General features: G+C 30.7%; 1 protein-coding gene across 1 annotated transcript; it reads right to left on the bottom strand.

Annotated features, from left to right (window-relative positions):
- Positions 1-1478: 1478 nt before the first annotated feature.
- On the bottom strand, positions 1479-24521 carry LOC111504527 (uncharacterized). The gene is made up of 9 exons (XM_023159100.2): positions 24038-24521; positions 23792-23979; positions 21381-21535; positions 21031-21327; positions 15528-15756; positions 13510-13714; positions 12013-12286; positions 8568-8885; positions 1479-2983 (listed from the first exon to the last, which is right to left on the bottom strand). The coding sequence occupies exons 1-9, from the start codon at positions 24161-24163 to the stop codon at positions 2793-2795; spliced, it is 1983 nt and encodes a 660-aa protein (XP_023014868.1). The 5' UTR covers positions 24164-24521; the 3' UTR covers positions 1479-2792.
- Positions 24522-24527: the final 6 nt, after the last annotated feature.

Here is a 24527-nt window from a genome sequence, read left to right as displayed (position 1 = left end):
CGGTGTTTTCACTATCTTGGATGTGGATGTATTTATTCATAGTAGGTACAGTTTCCGCTTGCTTAAGAGCGCTTGTCTCTTCTGAATGACTGACTTCTTTGATTTTGGATGATTCACCTTTATTTAGGTAGAAGTTCCCTTCAACATTGGGTTTTTGTTGCAGCATACTCTTTTCTGTGGACATGACTATGCCAAGACATATTGTGCCCATTTTAACCCCCAACAAACTTATCAAAGCAGAAAACGGAATTGTCTGTCCTGACATTATTATTTTTTTATGTACTGGGTCGTCCGGGTTATTCGCCATCTTTAACGCCTTCACGGCAGACTCACCATACGCCTTTGTCAATATTTCAGACACTTTGTTACACTTTCATTTCATTTTTTCATGCAAAATTTGACACTTTTTTTATCCATTTGTTTTAAGAAAGGAAAATCGCAAATATCTTAAAAATAAAAACATGTCTAATTTTCGTGGTTGCCACAGACAAAGTAAACAATGAGCTGAAAATTTAATCATACTTCAGAAGCACGTACACCAATATAATAAACAATAACCATTGGACTCTCCAAACCTGTTAATTTTGAAAATTCCGGTTATTTTTTGAACATATCTCGTATAGGTATACTTTTTTACATATAGGTATGATTTCTTTTCAATGTGTCGAGTAACTTAAATGATAGTTTTAAATTGAATAATGAATTGCAGTGAAAACTCGTTTTGAATGATTTATTCATGTCATGCAATTTGACAATGCACGCTGAAATGCCCAAACCTGAAAAAACTCATCAATGACACACAAGAAAAGTGAAAAATTATTAATGAACCAAGAGGAAAAGACCATTCTAATATTGATAGTGGACTCAATTCTACAGAAAATGACCTAATACTAAAATAAAAAAAATTTGCAAGTCATTGGAAATAAACCTAATCTGTTATTTGAAGCATATAGGCATATTGTGAATTATTTTAATTAATCACCCATCTATTGGAAATAAATGAGGGAAATTATTTCCGACAAAAAATAAAAATTCTTTGGGATGAGACATTACACTCAAAGTTATTACTTCAAACTCAAGACCTATTTCATCATTGCTTTTTGTAAAATTTACAATTAATATATTATATATTGAGTCATTTCACACCACTCTTTGACATTCAATCTCTTTCTAGATAATTTCGTAACGATTTAGATAATTGATATATCCAGGGTAAAACTATTGTAATTTACCTTCCGCATTCAATCTAATAAACAGGATTTGGATATATCAGCAAGATCATTTATACACAATAAAAGCAGTAGCCAGAGAACTGAACCCTGTGGAATGCAACATTTCAACTCATCAGAAGCAAGACTTTTATTTATCTTTTGTAGGTACTTGTAATTTTGGAGACATAGAACAAAGAAGAACTTTGTATCTTCTTGTATATTTTCTTTCGAGATATAGAATTGATATTCCATATATAAATACAATAATCAAGTTAAACATAATATTTTATTAAAATATATAAAGTTTCATATATAACAAAACATAACACTCTTGGTATAAAAATAAAGAATATCCTTAATTTGAAAAAGTAATGATCTAGTCTAAGGAGTATTGTCATTATTAAATATGGTGAATAATACTAACATTTTAAATTGCTACTAATATTATCTATGACTGTAAATATGAAAATACAGTCAATCACAATAACCACAATATATCAAAATAATACAAATAACTAAAACTTACAAAAACAATTTACATGGCAAAGTTAAAGTGATAGCTAGTTCATAACAGATTCGTTTCAACTTCGTATGAAGACAATAACCATTAAGTGAAATTAGCAAATTATTGTTTGCAAATTTGTGCTTTCAACATTTGAAATGAAATTTTTGTTTTCTACAGCGGCAATTGTTTCAATACTAGTCAAGTACAAACATACTTGGTTTAACAATATATTTTCTCTGGACTATCTAAAACTACACTACAATATCAGTTCTCAGTTCATTAACACACAAGTATAAATTATTGAAAAAATTTTGGCACTTGGTCACAGCCAAATATAAAAAGTAAACTGGCAATAATCTTAATTTTATTGACCATGAATAAGAAATAACAACAGTACTTTGGTATTTGAAAAAATAACAAATGTATAAACTCTTATAATAAACAAATAATAATTTCAGATATATTACAGGATGGAGTTTTTCCAGTATCATGTCTTTGAAAAAAGCAATAATGGGATGTGGTTGTCAAAAGTATTGTTCTCAATTAGAATTTGTATTCAGTAGACCACAAAGTGTATCATTTTTTCAAACGATATTACCATGTTATTTAATTTAAATCGCTATCGGTTTTTTTATAGATCTAGTATTTTGTAAAAGTTTTTGAGTGTTGTGTTGATAACTTTTGTAGGCTTTGTTAAAAAAAACAACTTTTTTAAATTATGAAGTAAAACCAATGAAAAATATTCAATGTCTATTCTATATGTTGAATGTTCAACTATGTTTTACAGAGAAGCCATTCTCATCAGTTTACAAACACATATTACTGGAAATCAAACCATCCATTCCTTATTAAGAAAAAAACAAAAGTACTTTAAACACATTACCAGAAAATATTGAAGAATAACAACTATATAATATATATATATATATATATATATATATATATATATATATATATATATATATATATACCACTTTATAAAAAATAAAAATAAACTCTTGTTCCAAAACATAAATAAAAGCAAACTCTAAACAAAAACATGAATGTTACAAAACAATGGTATAATAAATAGAAACTTAGTTACGTTGTGGGGGGAAAATGAAACCTTGCTGCGTTACTCCTGCTGGGTACCAAGTAGCGGGAGGCGTAGGTGGATAAATGAATGGAGTCGGGGACATGTGCGGTAATTCCGTGTACATTACGGGAGTCATAGGCAGTACCATTTCGGACAAATCTGGTGGAGCGTGAGTGTATACTACTGGTGTCCCTAATTAATAGATAGATAGATTTCATTTATTTTTTACAAAACTTTCATTATAAAAAAGTTCACAACAATGTTTCAAGTAAAAATGAATAAATGGCTTTGTGACAATAGGAAAATATAAATATTCAATTATAATTTTATGAGCATCACAGAAAGTAGAAAACTTTCTTTGTGTCTTTAGAAAATTTAGGAACTATTTTAGATTTTTCATTTCTTCAGAAATTTTATCAAAAATTTCTAAACAAATTTGTTAATTTTTTTCTTAGTATGCATTACATCAATTAGGAAATTATTGAAACTTTTTGTATATAATTATGCTATTTAGGACTTGTTAAGAATTGAATATTAGTTTTCAAAGGTTTTTTGTCATTTAATATATGAATAATTATGATTAATTGAACGCAAAAAAGCATATTACTAGAAAACTATTTTCATTCTGAAGATGAGTTTATGTCAAAGTAATTCAAGCACTGAATATTCCACCAAAGAAAGTAAATAATTTTCAATCTTTCAATTTCAGTCTTTCAACCTTTTCATTGTTTCTCATCATTTTGTTAAACTTTATTATACATATCTTTTACCTAGGTATACCTTCTTTTAAGACAATGTCAATATCCTGTGGATTTTTATGACAATAAACGACATTATTATTATTGCTATTGAGAAACTACATACATTATGTATTAATAGTTACTATGTGAAAGTAAAAAGATCCAATTTTTGTATATAACAATTTTTTTAACAATAGCATATGAAACTTAAAAATAATGTTCATCTAAATTCTGATCCTAAAAAAACGGATAGATAGTAATATTTTAAAAAATTCAATGATTAATGAAACTTTTTAAAAATAACAAATTTTGTATTTTTCCTACGGGAGTCTATTCTGAGTTCAGAAGAAAAAAAATCGCACTTGCAATGTTCAAGTAGAAATTTTTTTTATTAACTCATGCATAATCAACTGAAAATCAAGATAAAAATTTTTTGATCGTGAATTATTGTTCATTCATGATGATAATAATGATTTTATTAGTCTCTAGAAACACACAGTTTTTAGACACGTCAATAAAATTTCTAAAATAGGTTTGAGGATAAGATTCGTCAATACAGTTTCTAAAAAATGGTCGTAGATAAATTAGAGTAAAAAAAAATACAAGTTAACAAGATAAAATTCCAATCGTATAAAAATTGACGAAAATGTAAAGCCATGAGCTTTACAAATTATAAATCACATATCTAACATGTTGTATATATTCAAAGTTCAGTAAAAGTTCAAGAGGTGACCACAAAAGTGTCTCTTTCTTCTTGAATAACTTCGAAAAATTGATCAATTTCATATAAAGGATGTTTGGTTATTATTTTCTTCAATAAACTTTTGAATCTTCTGAATGGCAAGTTACGAAATTCGACAGATAAGGCATTGTATAGCTTAATTTCTATATTATCTGTTCTTTTCAACCTATTAGCTATAGGAACAAGGTTTGATTTATTTTTTGTATCATGTTGGTGTTGTTCATAGACAATAACTGAGTATAGGGTCATTATTTCAAGTTTTGCAAATATTGGTCGACCCTTTTCATCATAATTGGCAGATTATGCTTCTTACTGCAGATTTTTAATGACAAATATTCTATTAAGATGTACCTTCGATGCATTATTTCAATTGATTATACCTAAGGACTGAATGAAAAAGTGAGTGATATGTTGCAAGTGCCGCACTTTGGTTTACTATTTTTTTAATTCTTCTGATAGCAAAAACTGTCTTGCTAAGTTTACTACACATCCTATTTATATCCATTTCAGGTTGGAATTTATTTGTACTCCCAAAAATTTGGTTGAATTTTTGTTATCTCGATTTAAGCAAATTGTTTCAAAAGTTATAGTTTCTGTTTTTTGTTCATTGAGAATCAAGTCATTTGATGTGAACCATGATCCAGTAGGTGCCTGCATTTTTTCAATTCTTAATTTTAATATTTAATAAGTTGAACAAATATTTTTTCATTAAAGGTCTCGCGCAAGCAAGATACAAAGCTCTATTTTTCTCAGTTAATTATTTATAATTTTGGCAATTTTTTCAGGCATCACTTGGAATTTTTTTAAAATCATCTACACGCTATTTCAAATTAAATGACACCTCGTTCATATTTTTTGGAAGCGGAGAAAAATGTTTGACCTGAAAGGCACTTCTTGACAAGAGTACAATATAATGAAATGCTAGTAAATTTTCAGAAATCTTCGTACATTTTTATCAAAAAAGTATATCAATTTATAAAAAGTAAAACTGGAACTTCTGGCATATAATAAATTTGAAACAAATATTTTTCCCAAATTTCCTAATATATTTCAGGGCATTTGTATTGTTTCTGCAACCAAGTGTTGCCTAACCTTGCACTTGGCTATAACGTAGGTACTGATGACTAGCTGTCATCAGTACGGCTACAAACACGTGTCTGCGGTTTGCTAATTTTCAATGAAGTCGACGAAAGCCGTTTTTGCCTGGTCCTTATTGGCGATGGTTCTACCGGTGAAAAAGTTATCGAAGTGCTTGAAAAAATGATAGTCGGTTGGCGAGAGGTCTGGGGATTATCGTAGGTGAAGCAGAACTTCGACGCTCAATTTGTTTAATTTTCGGACGATGATTTGTGAAACATGTGCATGGGCGTTGTCGTGGAGCAGGATCGGACCTGTTCTGCTGACGCAATTTTCGGTACATTTCGTGGATTTCCTCACGATGGGACTTTGCTGTGATGGTTTGGCTCGGTTGCACAAAATTATAGTGAATCACACCAGCCGCTGATCTCCGTACAGAAACCATGGTCTTCTTTTGGTGGGTTTTCGCCTTTGGGAAGTGCCTGGGTGTCCCATCGGTGTCCAACCACTGTCCTGAACGTCTCTTGTTGTCGTAGAGGATTCACTTTTCATCACACTTGACGATCCAATCCAAAAAAGGATCGTTTTAGTTGCGCAAAGCAAACAACATATCTCGAAATGTGACAATTTCTGTTGGTTGTTCAAATCTTGGGGCATCCACTTTTTGACCTTTCCAATACGTTTCAAATCATCAAAAACCACATGGGAGCTGACGCCCAGTTCTTCCACCATCTTACGCACCGTTCTCAAATCCTTGTCCTGGATTACTGCACGTCGACCATTTTGAGGCTCATCTTCAAGTTGAAATCTTGGGAACGAAATCTCGCAAACCAAAGTTGAACAGTTTGATTGTAAACAGGTGCTATGATCCAAATTTCCTTGTACAAAATATGTCAAATAACTTAGTTTTTTCCTATCTTCAGTTTGTGAACTGCTGAAACTTGCTGAAAAGTTGCCGTTTTGAACTATGTCATCCCCTGACATATTTAATAAATCTGTCTGGAAGTTTTCCAGCAAATTTGAAGCTTGCAATAGTATGCCCATTATTTAAAAAAGGTGATGTGAATGACCTAGACAATTATAGAGCAATAAACCTACTGTCAAGTCTCTCCAAGCCATTCAAGTTGAATCTAAAACCACAGTTGACTATGTTTTACGAACAAAACAAACTATTGTCATCCTCACAGCACCGTTTAACTAAATCCAAGAGTACAGAGTCATGTGAATGTCTGTCGAGAATTGCTAATGCTCTCGACAAGAAAAAGTGTGTCATGGGCCTTTTTATAGATTTCTCACTTGCTTTTGATTGTGTGGACCATGAAATGTTACTATCTAAGCTTTATAGATCAGGTGTAAGAGGGGTACCACATGATTTGGTGAGATCTTATCTTATAGGTAGGAGGCAAAAAGTGAGAATTGGTCAATGTACAGGCGATGATTGTTATTTGCTAATGATCTAATTACGTTCATCAGTAAAACAAACTCGGTATTCGTTACAAGTTGAGCTGATGATACAAATATTTTGATAAATTGATGGATGTAGCCGTTACTGCGTGGTAGGAGATCATAATGAAAAGAGAAATCAAAATTTCTCTGTTTTTTACCACTTTCATTTGTAACTAATGTTACTGCAGTTTCGTCCTATATGGACATTCTCAAACTTATACAATTTATTGTTATTGTATTTATTTATTGTATAAGTTTGAGAATGTCCATATAGGACGAAACTGCAGTAACGTTAGTCACAAATAAAAGTGGTAAAAAACAGAAATTTTCATTTCTCTTTTCACAAATATTTTGATTGTTGAAGACAACATGGAGGCACTCCATAAAACTGCTGAGGATAAATATGATAAAATCATATTGTGTGCTGAAAAGAACAATTTGAAATTCAACAAATCTAAAACCAACACCATATTGTTCAGTAGACGTGGTCAAAGGGATTCAAATGTGATACTATACGAAAATAGTGATAAATCAATTAGTCCTGTAGAAACTGTAAATATGCTAGGAATTGTTCTAGATAAAAAATTAATATGAAATCAACATATTGATACCTAATGTAATAAACTAAAGATAAGCTGCTCTTAACATTGTATCATGCTAACTTTCATTTACACCTTCGATATGGCATTCTCAACTGGGGTATGAGTGCTTCTGTTAAAAGGATATTTCTCCTCCAGAAATATGCAGTTAGAATAATAGCTAAGCTAGGGTATCGTGATTCATGTAGAAATGCTTTTAAACAGCTAAACATTTTTACAGTTGCCAGTACCTACATACTAGAGGCTAGTGCATATGTTTTCGAAAATAAATCCAATGTTCAGTCCTCTCTTCCAAATCATAACCACAATACTTGTTCGAAAGATCTAATCATACCAATCGCTCATAGACCTTCTTTGTATGAAAAAAGCATAAAGTACAGTGGGTGTAAATTATACAATATGCTTCCAATAGCTCTTAAGAATTCCACAAATATTAATGTGTTCAAAAGTCAGCTGAAAAAAATGCTACTTCAAAGGACTTGTTACACCATTCAAGAATTCACCAATCAACTAACCTAAGATCTTGAGCTTTAGCACATCTGGTTAAAGTGTTTTTCTCCAATATTTGAGAAATACTTGATAAATTGTGTGTTGATAATATTTTATTGGCTTTTTATAGTCTATACCTAGTTATAGTTATATTTATATGTTACTTTTATTACTTATGGATGTTTATCACGGTTTGTGTTATTTCGTTGTTTATATTATTTTGACTGACTTTTATAATAGGGTTACATGTAGTTATTTACATTTATATGTTTTTACATTTACTTTTACTTTTATAATTGACATTTTCTTTGTTTATTGTGCATTGATTTCTGTCAACTGTACTTTTCAACCAAAGAAATAAATATTATTATTATAACACTATCATTGACAAATGCCTGGTAAATTTTTTGGACTGTTTTGGTAGAGCTTTGGTTCAATTTGAATTGATCGCTTAACGACATCATATAGTAGTAAGCTGAAAAGAGGCTGTAAAGAGTCAAAAAATTAAAATTTTGGAAAAATGAACAGCATCAATGTATAGAGTAAAAAATTCTCTATCGATCAGTATATACCGCAACATAGTAGAATACATATTTATTGAGATATGGAGCTACAAAAACACATGACATTAAAAAGGACAAAGCTTTTGCAACAACCTAATATTATTATTATGAAAATCTTACCTGGAGGAAACGGTATAATAGATGGATAAACCTCAACACTGGGACTCTGAGGAGTGAAAGTAAGCATTCTCTCTTGAGAAGGTACCACCGGACTTTGAATTTCATTGTTATTATTGACTTCATTTTTAGAGTTGGTATTAACATTTGGCATTTCTTGTTGGGGAGTTTCAACCTTGTCTTGGTTTTCTGGTGGTAGCCGTTTTTCACTATCATTTCTCGGTGGAGGAGGTGGTTGAAGTTCAAAAGGAGGCGAAGACCATTGCGGGTAGGCTTGATATGGTTCGACATGGTAGTTGTAATAGAAAGGATAATTTTGATCTACGAAATAACAGTTTAGATTTGAATTCAGTTTATATTTACAAATAACATGAATGTTAATTACAGTTGACTCGCGATAGTCCGACACTTTACAGTCGACACGCTCGGTAGTCCGAAGCTTCGCCGTATGAGTCATCGGTTCAGTCTAGGCGGTCTTACCTTCACCTGTAAAACCGATTCATGTTGTGTCATGACTTTAATATTAAATAAATTTCTCTTCTTTTGTTAAAACTAAAGCCTGACTTCATTACATATTTTGAATCTTTTCTAGTCATATATTGCATAAAAATTCATCGTTAACTAGATTTCCAAACTTATACACTGCAAATTCAATTAAATAAAGCCAATATTTGGTAATCCGACACCCCCCGCGGGCCTGTAGTGTCGGACTATCGCGAGTCAACTGTATATTTATTTTTACGAAAATAATAAATGAAACTTCATTTCCACAAAGACAATAATCTTGGTCAAAACTGAAGACCGTGATAAAGGACGTAATTTCTGATAAAAAACAGTTCATATAACACTTTGATTCCATAATTTTATTCATAAGTGACGTTCTGTTTTTTGTAATTAATCATTGACCTACCATATATACGCTATGTATCACAAATGGTGAATAAATATTATTATTAACAACATGCCGTTTCTTCAATAATTTTTGTTTTGCAATTGTTACAAGAAAAACGAATCTCTTCGGTCGATGTCGCAAATGACTGCCTTGAGGAGCCTTCTTCATCATTCATATTTGAGGATTGAGTTCTCTATCAATCCTACAGATGGTGGCTTGTAACGGGAGATGTCAGCCTTATTTGAAAAAAAATTGTTTTTGTTTCAAAAAAATAATGTAACAAACCCAAGGACATATTCAATGATTTTTGGTAATGATATTGTAAATAATTTTGCTATAGAATTTCAATCTATTTATAAATCTAATGAGCTGACTAATATACCAGAAATTAATTATGATAATACCCTCCACATAAGTAACTGCACTATTAGTCTGGGAACGATTCTAACCAAGCTAGGGGAATTAGACATTAATAAAGGTCCTGGTCCGGATGGAATACCAAATATTTTATTGAGAAACTGCCGATTTACACTTGCAAAACCATTATTAGCGCTTTTCTCTTCTTCTCTAAAATTAGGTATATTTCCTCTATACTGGAAATCAAGCTTCATAACACCTATTCATAAATCTGGTGATAAAGCTAATATACAGAATCATCGCCCAATAAGTGTTATCAGTGCTATACCCAAAGTGCTTGAGTCCACAGTATGTGACGAAAGCAAAGATTCAGTTAATCAAGTTCTAATAGATGAACAACATGGCTTTACCAGAGGCAGATCAACAACTTCCAACCTACTGTTATTTTCACAGTATGTGTTGAATGCTTTGGAGGAGAAACATCAAGTAGATGTCATTTATACTGACTTTTCCAAAGCATTTGACACAGTGAACCATTTGAACCAGTGAACCACAGTGAACCATTTGAAAGCAATTGGATTTTGTGGAAAACTATTGGAATGGCTGATAAGCTATATTAGTAACAGATCTAATGAATAAATAAATAAATTTTTGTTTAGAAGTATTGAAGTATAGAAAGAAGAACTGCTCATTCATCTTTCGTTTACAGTGTAATTGTAAAAATTTCATGGTTTTCAGGAAACTAATTTCTGTTTTTCAAAAAGTTTCAATAGATGAAATTTGTGAAACTGAAGCCAACACAATCAACAAAGATATCCCTTTTGGTAAGAAATACTATATTTTGTGCTTTCATTTTTGAAAAACTCCAACAACAATCTACCCATGTGCCCCTTCAAGCACTCCAGAAGGTACGATCAGTTTGTGGATCCTGACTATTACAGAATGGGCGAGTTTCTATCTACAAACACAATCCTGATTAACAAACATATTTTAAATCCACAGTAGGGCAGTGAGTGTGCACCCAAAGAAACTGCTTAACAAAGCAATTATTACGACATCAACTCGATTTTGCAAGCCCTGATCGATTTTAAAAAGTACCAATTAGATAGAGATGTTCAAACAATTTCCCATTTCGTGCTATGCATAAATTAAGTCTAGCTTCAATTTCTTCTCAAAACTCAATAATAGCTTATCTTGTGATTAAGCTGAAAACTTTTCTAGTTCTATTGTTTTTAGTGTCGTGGGACATTGTAATCTCCCAGAAATGTATTATCTGTAATTTTCCTTCTACTGCAAAGTCCCTCCTATTGAAGATAGACTAAATTAATGCATAGTTCAAAATTAAAAATTGTGTGAACATCTCTATCGGATTGATGCTTTTTGAAATCATTTAAGTTTATTTTGTTACCGTTTTCCAATAGCACAGTCTACTGTTGAAAAACAATAATACAAAAAAAAAGAGTCAGAGACGTTCGAAAAGAAATTGAAAATACACTGAATTAATGCATATTTCAAAATGGAAAATTGTGTGAACATCTCTTATCGGATTGATGCTTTTTGAAATCATTTAAATTTATTTTGTTACCGTTTTCGTATAGCACAGTCTACTGTTGAAAAACAATAATACAAAAAAAAGAGTCAGTGACGTTCTAAAAGAAATTGAAAATAGACTAAATTTATGCTTAGTTCAAAATGGAAAATTGTATGAACATCTCTATCGGATTGATGCTTTTTGAAATCATTTAAATTTATTTTGTTACAGTTTTCCTATAGCACATGTTTACAACTATATTATATTATTTATTTGAAGGTGATTGACAATGTTTCATGATGAATTTCATTAGTTCGGACTTCCATTGCCTGATATTATATAAAATGAATAGCTGAATCATTTTTAAATCTTCTTTTTTAGTTCTTTCAGGGATTTCAAATCATTTTATATAATATTAGACAATGGAAGTCCGAACTAATGATATATTATATTATTTAGTTTTCTTCATGTTCATTTATAATAGTGCTCTCAAAAAAAGCTCATGAACATTAGCAAAAGTTCAGGTGCCAAAAAAAAGAATACCATTATCAATTTCAACAAACTGAAATCTTGAAAAAATATTTTTTTACAAATTGATGCATTACTAAAATAGATTATATGAATAGCATTTCATTGAGATAACAGTAGTTGAACGTAGATCTCCTTACCATGATATGGAATCACATTTGGTGTCACTGGAGCTGATGCAACCATAGGCTTGAAGTTGAAGGGATTATGTGCCATCGGACTTTGTGGAAAAATGAATGGATCTTGGGTTGGAGTCATGTATGACTGCCAGTGTGACGAGTCCCAGTTATACATATTATCACTGACTGGATCTTGTTGGGAATTTATCGGACTCTCTAGGAATGTATTTGTTTCCGTGTGCACAGTGGTTGAGATTTCTGAGTGGTCTTGAGTTATTTCATTTGGATTATGCATCTGATAAATATAAGAATAATCTTTAGTAAATTTTCAGAGATAAGAAGTTGAAAAAAAAATTGCTTTCAGTAGGCTTACTTTTGGAAAAAAAACTACTTTAGGCAATATCACATTCTCATCTCCCTTCAATTTAATTCAAGATATACTTCAATGTCTAAACAATATGTTTTTATTGACAAAGCATTATAAAAATATATATATAAAGTAAAAGTAATAATCATTGCAGTTATCATGTTAACGTAGGAGTTCTATTAGTGATTAACAGATGCTACTTATGAAAGGTTGTGGTTTTTTCGATTTTTTGTTCCCACTGTTCACTTTGTTGGTTGGAATTAATGAATTACACTGAATTTTACAGATTACTAATACTTATTCACGACAGCAATCACATTAAGTAACCATCTTGACTGGTGTTATACTGGACACTGAAGACTAGGACTCTAAGAATTTTGTTTGAAAGTGGTTGACAACGTTTCATGGTGAATTTTACTAGTTCGAACTTGTGTTGTCTAATGATTCAAAATATATGGAAGAACAAAAAAAAATTAGAATGAATAGCTAAAATTTGTTTGTTTGGAATAAAAACTTAGTAGAGGATAGTGTCTTCTGTATAATTCAGTGTTCATATAAAAGTATTTGTTTCGAAAGAATTTGTCTTTCATGTAATTCATTGTTTATATGAGAGTAGCTTTTTCAGGAGGGCTTTTTTCCAGTTTGTGTCTAAAAGTTACTTATTTGCACGATCTACACATCCATGTATAGGGTTACTTATTTTAAAATTGATTACTTCCTTCCTTTCTTTGGAAGATTCCCACATTTTTTTGTATCAAGATGAAGTAGTAGAAAGCCAAAAACTTTCTTTCCCAAAAATGACTATGAAGAACCACAAAAATGATTGAGATACTTAAATATAAGAACTTATAATTGTGGTAATGCAGAGTGACTTAGTGAGAAAGTATTATTTTTTACTATAACTCTGATGTAAGGAAAACTTTTCCCCTAAGACTCACTCAAAAAAAAAATCAATTAAGATTAAAGAAGCAAATGAGATCTCACCCAAGAACCAAACAGACTGAGGTTTAGGTAACATATTATGAAAATCAATTCATGGGTTTTCATTTGAAAATTAATTAAAATCTCCAAGGCCCAACGAAATAGAAAATTGTGAAGAGAAATGAAAATAATACATTTCTATATAAAACATTAAAAAAATTAAAACTTACTATAGCAGGTGCTCCTATATAATCTTCTATGTTTTCAATTGCATCACATTTAAAAGGCATTGACATGGACGCAGACATAATACTACTTTCACTTTTTGTTCGTTTTTTGTCTTTGGTTCGTCGTTTAGGTCTTGGTATTACCTTGTCATTATTGGAAGGTACAGGACCAAGAGACCCGTTTACTGGAAAGATATTCTTCATAAACCTTAAAAAAGTTTTTATTATTATTAATACCATTTTTCAAGAGAAATCAATTTCATTATTCACTGAAATTAAGATGTAGTAAATGATGAGTATCATACATTAGGCTTGCCTATCTGGAAATAAAGTTCTTCTTCAGTATTTTTCATCTCCTGAAGATGCCAACTTAGTTAGTGAAACACTTATGGAGAATAGTATTGTAATTCTGGTGTATGGGAAAAGTGCTTGTTGTGGAATCATACATATTGTTAACTATTTGTTTGAAGAGTAATACCTACCTACATGTCATAGTGATAACTGGCAGCTTGTGATGTTTTTTGTTTTTTTTTATTCAAGAAAACAATGCCATAAAGGTTAATAAAAATAGAAACTAAAGGCAAAATTCATCAATGGTAATCAAAAAGAAATTTTTAGTATCTCAGAGATTAATTAGCTAACAACAGATAATTTTCTCGAGAGAATTTATCTGGTTGAAGCTGGAATGATTCTACAACCGTGTTAGGAATCACACGTTAAAAGGTAAGACCTCGTTAGTCCTTAGCTCGCACAAGTTTCTCAACTTCTGAGAGTTGTCGTTTGTATGGGGGCGGCAGCTGAATAACGGAAATACAGATTTTAAACAGATTAATCAACTTCAAGTTTGGGCAAGTTATAAAATATTAGAATTTAAAGTAATGGATACATGAGATAAATTTGCAGACAAGCAATTAAAACTAAACCAATAAAAACAATATATGGTACAGATAAAACTAGAACTAACTCAAATGAGCGTGGGTCAATTCAACCTAGAAAATTCATTGAGCTACTAAGGCATCGGACAAACCAGAAGTTTAAGAATATGTGGAGGAACAACGGAACAAATATCAAACATGTTCATTGGCCACATGAATTTTTGGTGTAACTCTTTTAATTTTTTTCCTTTACAACTTTCACCTTATATCCTTCAATATACTCCCCTTCACTTTCCCTACACTTCTCCATTCGAATTTTTCACTTGTTCAAAACAGTATTTTAAGTAATTTTCTGAAAGCATATTCATAGTTTTCGACGCTTTTTCCACCAAAGCTTCCACCTGGTTCCTTTCAATTTCTTCACTTTCGGAAACAAAAGTCACACAGAGCTGGATCTGCTAAGTAAGATGGGTGTTCCATGCTTGGAAAAAATAACTTGACTAACTATCAGTGTGCAGTTTGGGCTAGAGCTTTGTTCTAATTCTAAATTCTGGTTATTTTTTTCTTATTCCCTCACAGAAAGTGGCTAGAACCTCAAAGCAATATTCTTTATTTACTGTTTGTCCTGCAAAAACCCAATTCACATAAAGAAATCCATGGATATAAAAAAAACAATCATCATGGACTTGAATTTTGATTTGGACATTCGAGCTTTGCTCAATCATATTGACTGTGTACTCTTCCAGTGCAGTGATTGGCCCTTAGTTTTAGGATCATAGGTATAAAACCATGATTCATCACACGTAATAACTATTTCCTTTTTCCATCAGTTTAGGATTTTTTCTTGGGAAGTGTTAGGCATCTCAGCAATATGGCGTTTGACCTCGAGACTCCCACCGTTTGTCTCACCGGTTATTTTCTAGCCACATCTCCTAAATTGTATGACTAAGAACTTATGTATTCTAGCAATATGCATCCATCTTCCAGGCGTATGCTTCACTTAAGGAGACTTAAGGTCTCTTAATATTGAATTGGCAATGTACCCTTCAGAAAACTCCCGAGATCAAATGATTGTTCACTCATATTCTCAATATTAATACAATATTCTTCAATCTGAATAATGTATAATACTGTGTTCACACTCACCTATAAGGTAATGGCCAAGGTTTTGCCCCATCCTCTGGTGATAAATCAGAGTAGTTCACTGTTCTTTTCTCAGCCATTTTGGTTATGTAAATAACACATTTATTTTGATCTTTTGTGATATCTTGAATATAACACTCTAACTTTTCGTTATTATGGTCGTCGTTGAATATACATTTGGTGCCAAGTATAAGTTTATTGTCTCCATAATACCAATCTCCGAGACGCATTTCTGAAAAAAAATCATTCATAAAAATTTACAGTATGATTCATGATAAATATATGCAGTATTATTTAATATTGATCTTCAACCAATATTTATGTTTATATCTCAACTGTGAAGTTGAACAATGGCTTTGAGCCACCCCATGCATGATGAATATGATAGTTTTCAGTAATACTTACATATTGAAAGGTGCTCAAAATCGTTATTTGGTTAATAATTTCAACCATTTAGCCAATATTACTTGTTAGATATTATGTGATGATTAAGCTATTGATATAATTTTTTCTTAACAGGTAAAAAGAATGTTTGAAGGTGGTAGACATGGTGAATTTCATTAGTTCGGACTTCCATTGTCTAATCTATATATATAAAAATGGATGTTTGTTGGTTGGTTGGTAAGTGATAAACTTCTATATCGCTCAAGTGATCGTGATGAAACTTGACATACATAAGTAATTTTTCATAGAGGTTTTTAGGCCATCAATTTTTCTGTAACTCGCCACTAGATGGCGCTGTAGAACAATTTTTTTGAAAGCACTGTTCTATAATGCTGCGCACGCCCAAGTTCGTTGATTCTGATTCTGTCAAAACATTGGAACAGCAGAGATACAGCAACATAGTACTAGTATGATATAAAATCATTTATCATGGTAGACAATGGGAGTCTGAAGTAATGAAATTCAGGTAAGAAGAATACTAAGAGTACCTACAACTTAATTAACCAGAAGAGTTAATTTGAAATTGTGTTATGTGATAACATATCAATTTTGACAGTGATGAGTGCCTCAAAGCAAAATACAATGCCAATAAGTATTGATGGACACATGAAAATTGTCATAGGTATACCTACATTTTTTGGTATTGAATTTGTGTAATTACAATAAAGGAATAAAGGATAGAAAGTAAATTAGAGGGAGGTAGACAGGCTCTAAAATATTATTTGGCCTATTTGAAAGAAAATGTGTCATATTTAGTAAATATTATATTTTCCAAACAAATAGTTGTCATGACATATTGTATAAGTATACAATCAAATTTCTAGTATGAATATTAGCTCTGCACCTTTAACAAATCCCTGCATCAAGCCAGCATGCATTTCTATGTGTTTTTTATCTTCATATTATGTTATACGATTTCTTGTAGTTTTTGAGCTATAAATTTTTCAAATGTTTCTATAAGAATTTTCGGTCGGCCCTGTTTAAATTTTTCTTGAGTATTTTTTTGTTACATGATCCTTATGAATGGTTGAATTTTCATCAATTTAAAACAAATCATGTTCGACAAGGCAAAGTGAAACTTTCTGAATATGTTTGAAACATATTCTTTAGCTTCTTGGTGGTATCTAGTAAGCTATCATCTGAAGTACTGAAATGAAATTTTTCAGAGGTGATTATTTATTATTATATTATTTGAAATAGATTTATGCATCTTTTGTCATTACCAAAGCAAATTCAGATTCGAATTTTAACTTCAGTGAAAAATAAAACAATGAATACAATCAATTCATATCATAACATTTGTCTTTCGCTTTCTCTTAATTTTTACCTCTTCCCTTCTTTACTTCTATGCTGTAATTCTGTTTAAAAATCTGTTTAAAATCTGTTTTTCCGTTAATCAGCTGTCACAATAACCTAGTAATTAATGAAAAATAATAATAATATTTATATGAAATATGTTATATTTTTGAGAGTTATTGAAAATATCATCTACTTTCCTAAAAACAGCAACTACCTTGTATAGCTGAAGGGTGAGACACCTAGGAACCGTAAACGATTATAAATTCAATGTTGAAAATTGACCTGCCTTTTTCAATCGAATTTTATTATTGATGAAAATGTTCATATCTTTCGGTAATGTTAAATAGCTTTATGAATGAAGAATAACTCATATGGATCATGTAACAAAAAACTACTTAAGAAAACCCCTCTCGGTAAATAAAATAAAAAATACTTAAGTTGATCCGGTTTAATAATTACATTAAAAAGTTCGTAACTCAAAAACTACAAAAATCGCATGACACATATGGGGGTGATTCTCATAGGACTTGAAGTTATCTATCTAAACAATTTGAACGTCTCTCTATATATAACAGGAAATTTTCAAATTACAACGTATTTCATCCTCTGAACTGCCTGAATAATTCGTCTGTGACAATCAGTTTAGTTACCAATGTTGTTAACTTAAGAGTGACTAAGAAGGTGAATAATAAATATGCTATATTGTCTAAAGAGAAATTGTTATTGACAAAGGTTTCAGTAAACACTTACAAGTTTAGCCTCTCCTTCAGTCCAAAAAAGGCAAATACCAATTTCAAAAAACAGTTTTCTCCATAAACAAATGATTGTTTTCAAGTCATAAAAAAATTTAAACATTCAAAAGTTTAGTAAAAGAGCTGAGTGCCATGAATAGTATTGTTCTAAAAGAGCCAAGTGCTGACGGCAAAAATTTGTGGGTATAAAGGTTTGAGAGTGTATTCGAATTTTTTTTAATGCATATGAAAGCATTTCCTGAAAAAGTTATTCAATATTTTTCAGGGACAGGAAATCCTTAAGGAGTGTAAAATTGAAATATTTTTTATATTTTTTAAGTTTAAGTTTACTATTTCAATTTATCAAGTGATTTTTTTTTTAATATCATTGGCATTCCGCCCTGAATATTCATGTCACCTTTCACACAGTATTCAATTTTTGTTGAATAAAAGTTTGTTTTAACAGGATTTGCTATGGAAAAGTAAATGTGATGGCATTTTCTTTAGGAATGGGTCGTCTATAGGATAACTAGAATATCAAAGATAAATGGGGCTCCCAAAGGCAGTCTTTTACAAAGCCATGCTTCGACATCGACCCCCGAATGAGATTCGTCCTCTGACTTTTTTGCAACTTTCATTGCAAGGCAACTAATTGAGCCCAAAACTCAAAAACTAGTGTTAGGCCCTCTATAGGTCTCATCAGTGGTGCTAGGCTGAACCACTAATGCACTGCTGAAAGCTAGTTAATCTAGATTAAATTTCATTAAATGGTATCTATTTTTAGGTGAAGTAAACTTTTTTTAAATATACTGTTCATTTATAGAAATTTGAAAACTGTAATTCTTTCTTTGAACCAATTATTATTGCCACTTATCCTCGCCTTGATTTGCTTATTTTAAAAGTTTCTGTATCCTCATAAAGTTTTGTAGAAGTTTTAGATTTTGAAGTATCATCAATCAGGTATTAAAGAGCATAGATACAAACAATATAACTGACACCAACAGCATTAGAGAGAGAGAGAGAGAATATGCTTTATTGTATACATGATAAATCATGGTTACAAAGCTTAAAAATAGTACAAAATAATACATATAAAATATTAAAATCAGTACAAGGTGTGTGTACACACACACCAACAGACACACACATGCATAGTACATACATTAGAAACACAATAAAGTTCTAAGCCTGAGGAATTACAAAAAAAGAAAACTATGGAATATTGTGAAATAGTTATTACAGTGAATGATGTTCAATATTCAGATGAAATGATAGCTGAAAAATTTAATCTACATTTCATTAGGACTATATCTGAAATCTTCTCCGTTGACAGAAAGTTTCTCGAGAGCAATGAGAGAGAGAGAGAGAATATGCTTTATTGTATACATGATAAATCATGGTTACAAAGCTTAAAAATAGTGCAAAATAATACATATAAAATATTAAAATCAGTACAAGGTGTGTGTACACACACACCAACAGACATACACATGCATAGTACATACATTAAAAACACAATAAAGTCCTAAGCCTGAGTCAATTTTTACAAGAGAGAAAATATATATATATATATATGTATATCAACCTGGATAACAATGTGTGAAATTATGAATCATATACCTAAACCACTATATCGCTTTACGAATATTTAAAAATGAACTATTACTAAGAATTTTGGAGTATGAATAGTACAACTATGATAGCGTGTCACTGAAATATTCCTCAAGGTGGTAATACGGTCTAACAACCAAAATATTTTTTACAGCTTTTCTGAACTGCTTAAGAGGTATAATGTCTTTAATTTCATCAGGTAAATGATTGAATATTTTGCATCCATTGTAAATGAATGAATCTTTAAATAAAGTGGAAGTCGGTCTCGGAAGTTTAATATTATTGTCTTGTCTAGTAGTGTAATGAACTTGGGGTGACCCAAATCTGTCAATATGTTTCTTTATTAATGTAACAGTTTCAAAAATGTATAAAGCCATTACTGTTAGAATTCCGAATTGTTTGAATAAAGGTTTGCAAGAGTCGCGATAATTAGCTTTGGACATATATCGTATAGCACGTTTCTGTAAAACCAGAATACTATTAAAGAGATAACTACTGCAGCTTCCCCAGAATGCAATACCGTAGCGCAGGCGGGATTCGATTAAAGAATAATAAATCAATTTTGCCGAATGCAAGTCTAATTCCTTGGCTACCAATTTAACAGCAAAACACCCAGATGATATGTTTTTCCTTAATGCTGAAATATGTTCATCAAATTTTAGCTTACCATCAATAAATAGTCCTAAGTATTTAGTATATCCCTTACTTTCAATGCTACTTACTCCAATATTGATATCATTAAGCGTACATTTGAAAGTAATTAGATTTGTTTTTTTAATATTAAAAGAAAGTATATTACACTCACACCATTTGGAAATTTTGGATATATCTTCAATGATTATTTTGTTTAAATTCTGGAGAGACGGACTGTGCCAGATGATGGTAGTATCATCGGCGAATAAAGTGAATCTACCGGATATATGTATACTTGTCAAATCATTTATATATAATAGAAAAAGAACTGGACCTAGGACAGACCCTTGTGGAACGCCAGATCTAATTGTTTCTAATGAGGAAGATTCTGTAGACTTGACAATTTGATTTCTATTTAATAAATAGGACTCAATCCACTGGTATGAAAGTCCCCTAAAACCATAATAGTTCAGCTTCTGCAGCAGTATTCTATGATCAACACAATCGAAAGCCTTGGAGAAATCACAGAACACTGCCGCAACTACCTCACCCTCATTGATTTCAGTATAGATATCATATAGTAGGTTAAAAACGGCATCGATTGTATTTTTATTATTTTGGAAACCAAATTGTGAATTGCTGATGATATTATGTTTGTTGAGAAAGTTTATGATTCTTACTTTCACCAATTAAATTCTCAATAATAACGACTGGCACTTAGCTTCAATAGAATTGAAAATTAGGTGGAGTTAACAAATTTCAGATAGAATTAAAAATATTAGACTGACCTCTCCTTACTTCTCCCCACGAGTCGTATTCAATATTTCGATAGATGGTAGGATCGAGGGCTTTTGCTACCTTGAAAGGAAATGGCGCTAAATTAGTTGACGAAAAAGACTTTTCTTCCAATTCATCACTTTCCTCCTGTATATTCAATGACTCTGAATTACACTCTTCATCAAGCATATTTTTCTTTTCTAACTCCGACTGTGTAATGATATTTTTATCATACAACATGTGGTTTACTATTTCTTCCACATTAAAGATTTTGAATACCTTTTCATAAAGTACTTTATATATCACAGCTGAAAAATTAGACATTAAATAAAAACAAATAATAAATTCATGAGAAACTTACATTGACAGAAACCATAAGTAGCTATATAATCCTTCTTAAATATTACATCATAATGATCTTTATCCAATAGACAAAGAAGAAATACTTCTGGTAGGTTTCTTTTTGTGAAATCAAATACCATTTGTTTGGAAGCATCAAATATGATTATATCACGACTAGAAATTGATAAAAATTAAAGATGCCACATAAAATCAGCAAATGATAAAAAGAATGAGCCTTATAGATAAAGTTGCAGTTTGAACTGCTAGTGCTATCAAATCTCTATTTGATTTTCTCATCCAAAAAATCTCGTTTAAATACTTAAAAATCAAATGGTTCAATGTTGAAATACTAATGAGTTTATCGAATAACAATTGTACAAAAGATTTCAGTTATTATAGTTGCCTTATTTATGTTTTAACGTGAGTTATTTTGAACATTCAATAACATTTGTGGTTATTAGGCTGCCGTGATTTCTATATTTTGGAAATTTATAACTATCATGGATGGAGCTGAGGATAAAGCTAAGTTCTAATAGAATATTTTATTCTCTTTATTATATTAACATGCGAGTACTTGGTTTCCGGATTCATTAGTTTTCCAGGTAGATTCACAAGTGGACCGATGAAGAAAAATAAGTTGATTGGGAAATTGAAAGTTGTGAAATATTAAAAACAATACTCTTGAGTTGAATTAAAGCTTTGTGAGAAATTTTGGTTAAATCAATTCCTACATGGGTTCATTAATATGAAATAAAAACTGAGTTGACTTTTTTTAAAGTTTCACTTCAAGTTTGATTCATAACTAAAATATGTTCAATATACTATTCCATCCTTTCAACACTTCAAATTAAAAACAAAACAAAAACATCACTGTTGGCTGGTTTATGTTATTAGTAGATGTGTCATTTTCCAGAGAGAAAAACACAAAAAACTTACTTTAAATAAAAAAGAGAAAAATACAAATATTCCAGTTAGCTATTAATAAATTCAGGAAATAGTGAATTTAGCTCAGAAAAATGTCATGAATTATTACAATAAACTGGAAAATTGACTTCACTTCAAACCAAAGTGAAATACTGATTCCTACCAAACCGAAGTGAAATACTGATCCTACCGTATCTGGTATAAAAATCTCATTGTTTTTTGTTTATATTTCACCTAAAACAAGTACCTAAATAAAAATGACTCAACTTAATTTCATGCGAATTTCGAAAAAAATAAGTTTATGTTACGAGGAAAAATTCTATAAATTGAATGGAGCATGTTAAAGAACCACAACCAATGACTGAAATATCAAAATATACAAAGAAAAAGAATCAATTAAATAGCACACCCTCAAAATCTCAGCAACAAGCATGTTCTTTGGAAAATAATAAACAGCAAAGTATGGATTTGATAGGCGAAAATTGTTATGTAGTATCTTATGCATAAAATTGATATATGAGAAGAATTATCGACATGACTAGTGAAAATATCACAAAGTTAAATTTCCCACGTATAATTTGAACCAGTTTTTTTGGCCAGCTGTCGACGACATACAGAAAATATCACCTCAATAAATTTTTTATGGTCCCTTATAATTAAAGGATTCACATCTTTCAGGTTGATCACCAATCACTAGAAAAACAAATAAAAATACAGGTTCTTCTGAAATATCAATTTTAGTTTTGACTTAGTTTTATGGTATTGAAATCATAGGTAGATGCATAATTAGGAATTTACCTTCTTTCAATATTTTTTAAATAAATGCTTGAATGACAAAACCCTTCATAAGAGACTGACCAGAGTACATGATTTCTTTATGTTGAATACTATTCAAGAATGTTTCTTGTTATATTATTTTTTCATTTTTGAATGTAAATATTTTGAACACCTGTTTGAGACCTACAAACATAAATACATTTTGTGTCAAAAATAATTCAAGGAAATTGTTTGACTTTTCATTTTTTCTGCAAAAAATTCAAAAGTACTTGTTTTCATTTTTTTAGGAAAATATTTATTCTATTGAGCGATTAATAAACACACTTAATTTATATTGAGTATTTATTTACAAGGCTTTTTTGAGTTTCAAATATGTCATATAAGTTATTCAGCATTTTCATTGATTCTAGAGTTTTTTCAACCTCCACAGACCTTGTTTTCAGATTTTATAAATTCATAAACTCAAGTCTCTTTCTTCAGTATTTAGCAGTTTAATTTAGATAATTATAAGTGAAGTTAAGATATATATTTGAGTTATATGATTGCAATATCAAGTTCAGTCAGTCATGCTTAGTTTTTCAGTGCTTCAATCAATTTAATTTAATATCTAGTCATATAAATTGATTTTATTTAAAATCCTGAATCAATGTGATTCAATTTCAAATTCTGTTAAATAATATTGATTGGGACTTGAATACTTGAATTTAAGCACATCACCCAATAACTTACTTGTACTTTCTGCTGATTATGCACAATTCTATATCTCCACAAACTACCATATGCTTTTCCAATTCATTCAGATGAATAAACCAATCCTTTTGTCCTATTCCTAGATTAACAAATTCCTTGTAACTTTTTCTGGCATAGGCTATGCATTCCTTTCTAACTCTTTCATGATAAACTTGACCACCAAAAACCTGTGAAACAAATTAAAATTTTTGTTTTTGAAGTTTAGAAACAAATTATTGTGCAAACCTGTTCGCAAATAGCTCTAAACAGACAAGTTTCGTCATAAGCTATATTTTTTCTATATAATCCCAGAGAATCCAACCAGCCATCAACAGCTCCAGGATTTCTACCTTTTTTCGCAATTTTGGACATAGTAAAAAACTTCAAAAAGTGTTTAAATCACTGATACACTGTCTATAAAATCAACTTTGTTGGAAACAAATGAATATCAAGAATCAAGACAATTTCACAATTTTCGCGATTATTGCATTTTGAAAATAAGAAGATTGTTAGCCTTTAGAAATTTTGGACAGAGGTACTAATAATTGTTTCCTTGAAAAGCGTAGTTCGTTTTATATATTAGGTTTATACTTGAAGGATTCACACTTCCCATCCAAATTGAATGCTCTGTTGAATGCAAAAAAACTTTAATAATCACCTTATAACACAAACACGTGCACTTAAAATTTTCTAGCCCTTGTCTTTTGTGTTCTTTGAATTGAAATATAATCTACTG

The sequence above is a fragment of the Leptinotarsa decemlineata genome, unplaced genomic scaffold (assembly GCF_025532065.1).
Source record: "Leptinotarsa decemlineata unplaced genomic scaffold, Ldec_3_MD MMD2_tig00002159_RagTag_RagTag, whole genome shotgun sequence".
Classification (NCBI taxonomy): Eukaryota; Metazoa; Arthropoda; class Insecta; order Coleoptera; family Chrysomelidae; genus Leptinotarsa; species Leptinotarsa decemlineata.
The sequence above is the reverse complement of the archived record's forward strand: the minus strand, read 5'-3'. Positions and strand labels throughout refer to the sequence as shown.

Bases quoted from the DNA above. Each gene is read 5' to 3' on its own strand.
- LOC111504527 (XM_023159100.2), bottom strand. From the start codon at position 24,163: ATGTCCAAAATTGCGAAAAAAGGTAGAAATCCTGGAGCTGTTGATGGC. The intron at 15,757-21,030 runs GTCAGTCTAATA...ATTTTTTTTCAG, and splicing joins GTGGGGAGAAGTAAGGAGAG to AAATGCGTCTCGGAGATTGG. The intron at 2,984-8,567 runs GTAAGATTTTCA...TCTATTAATTAG, and splicing joins TATTATACCGTTTCCTCCAG to GGACACCAGTAGTATACACT.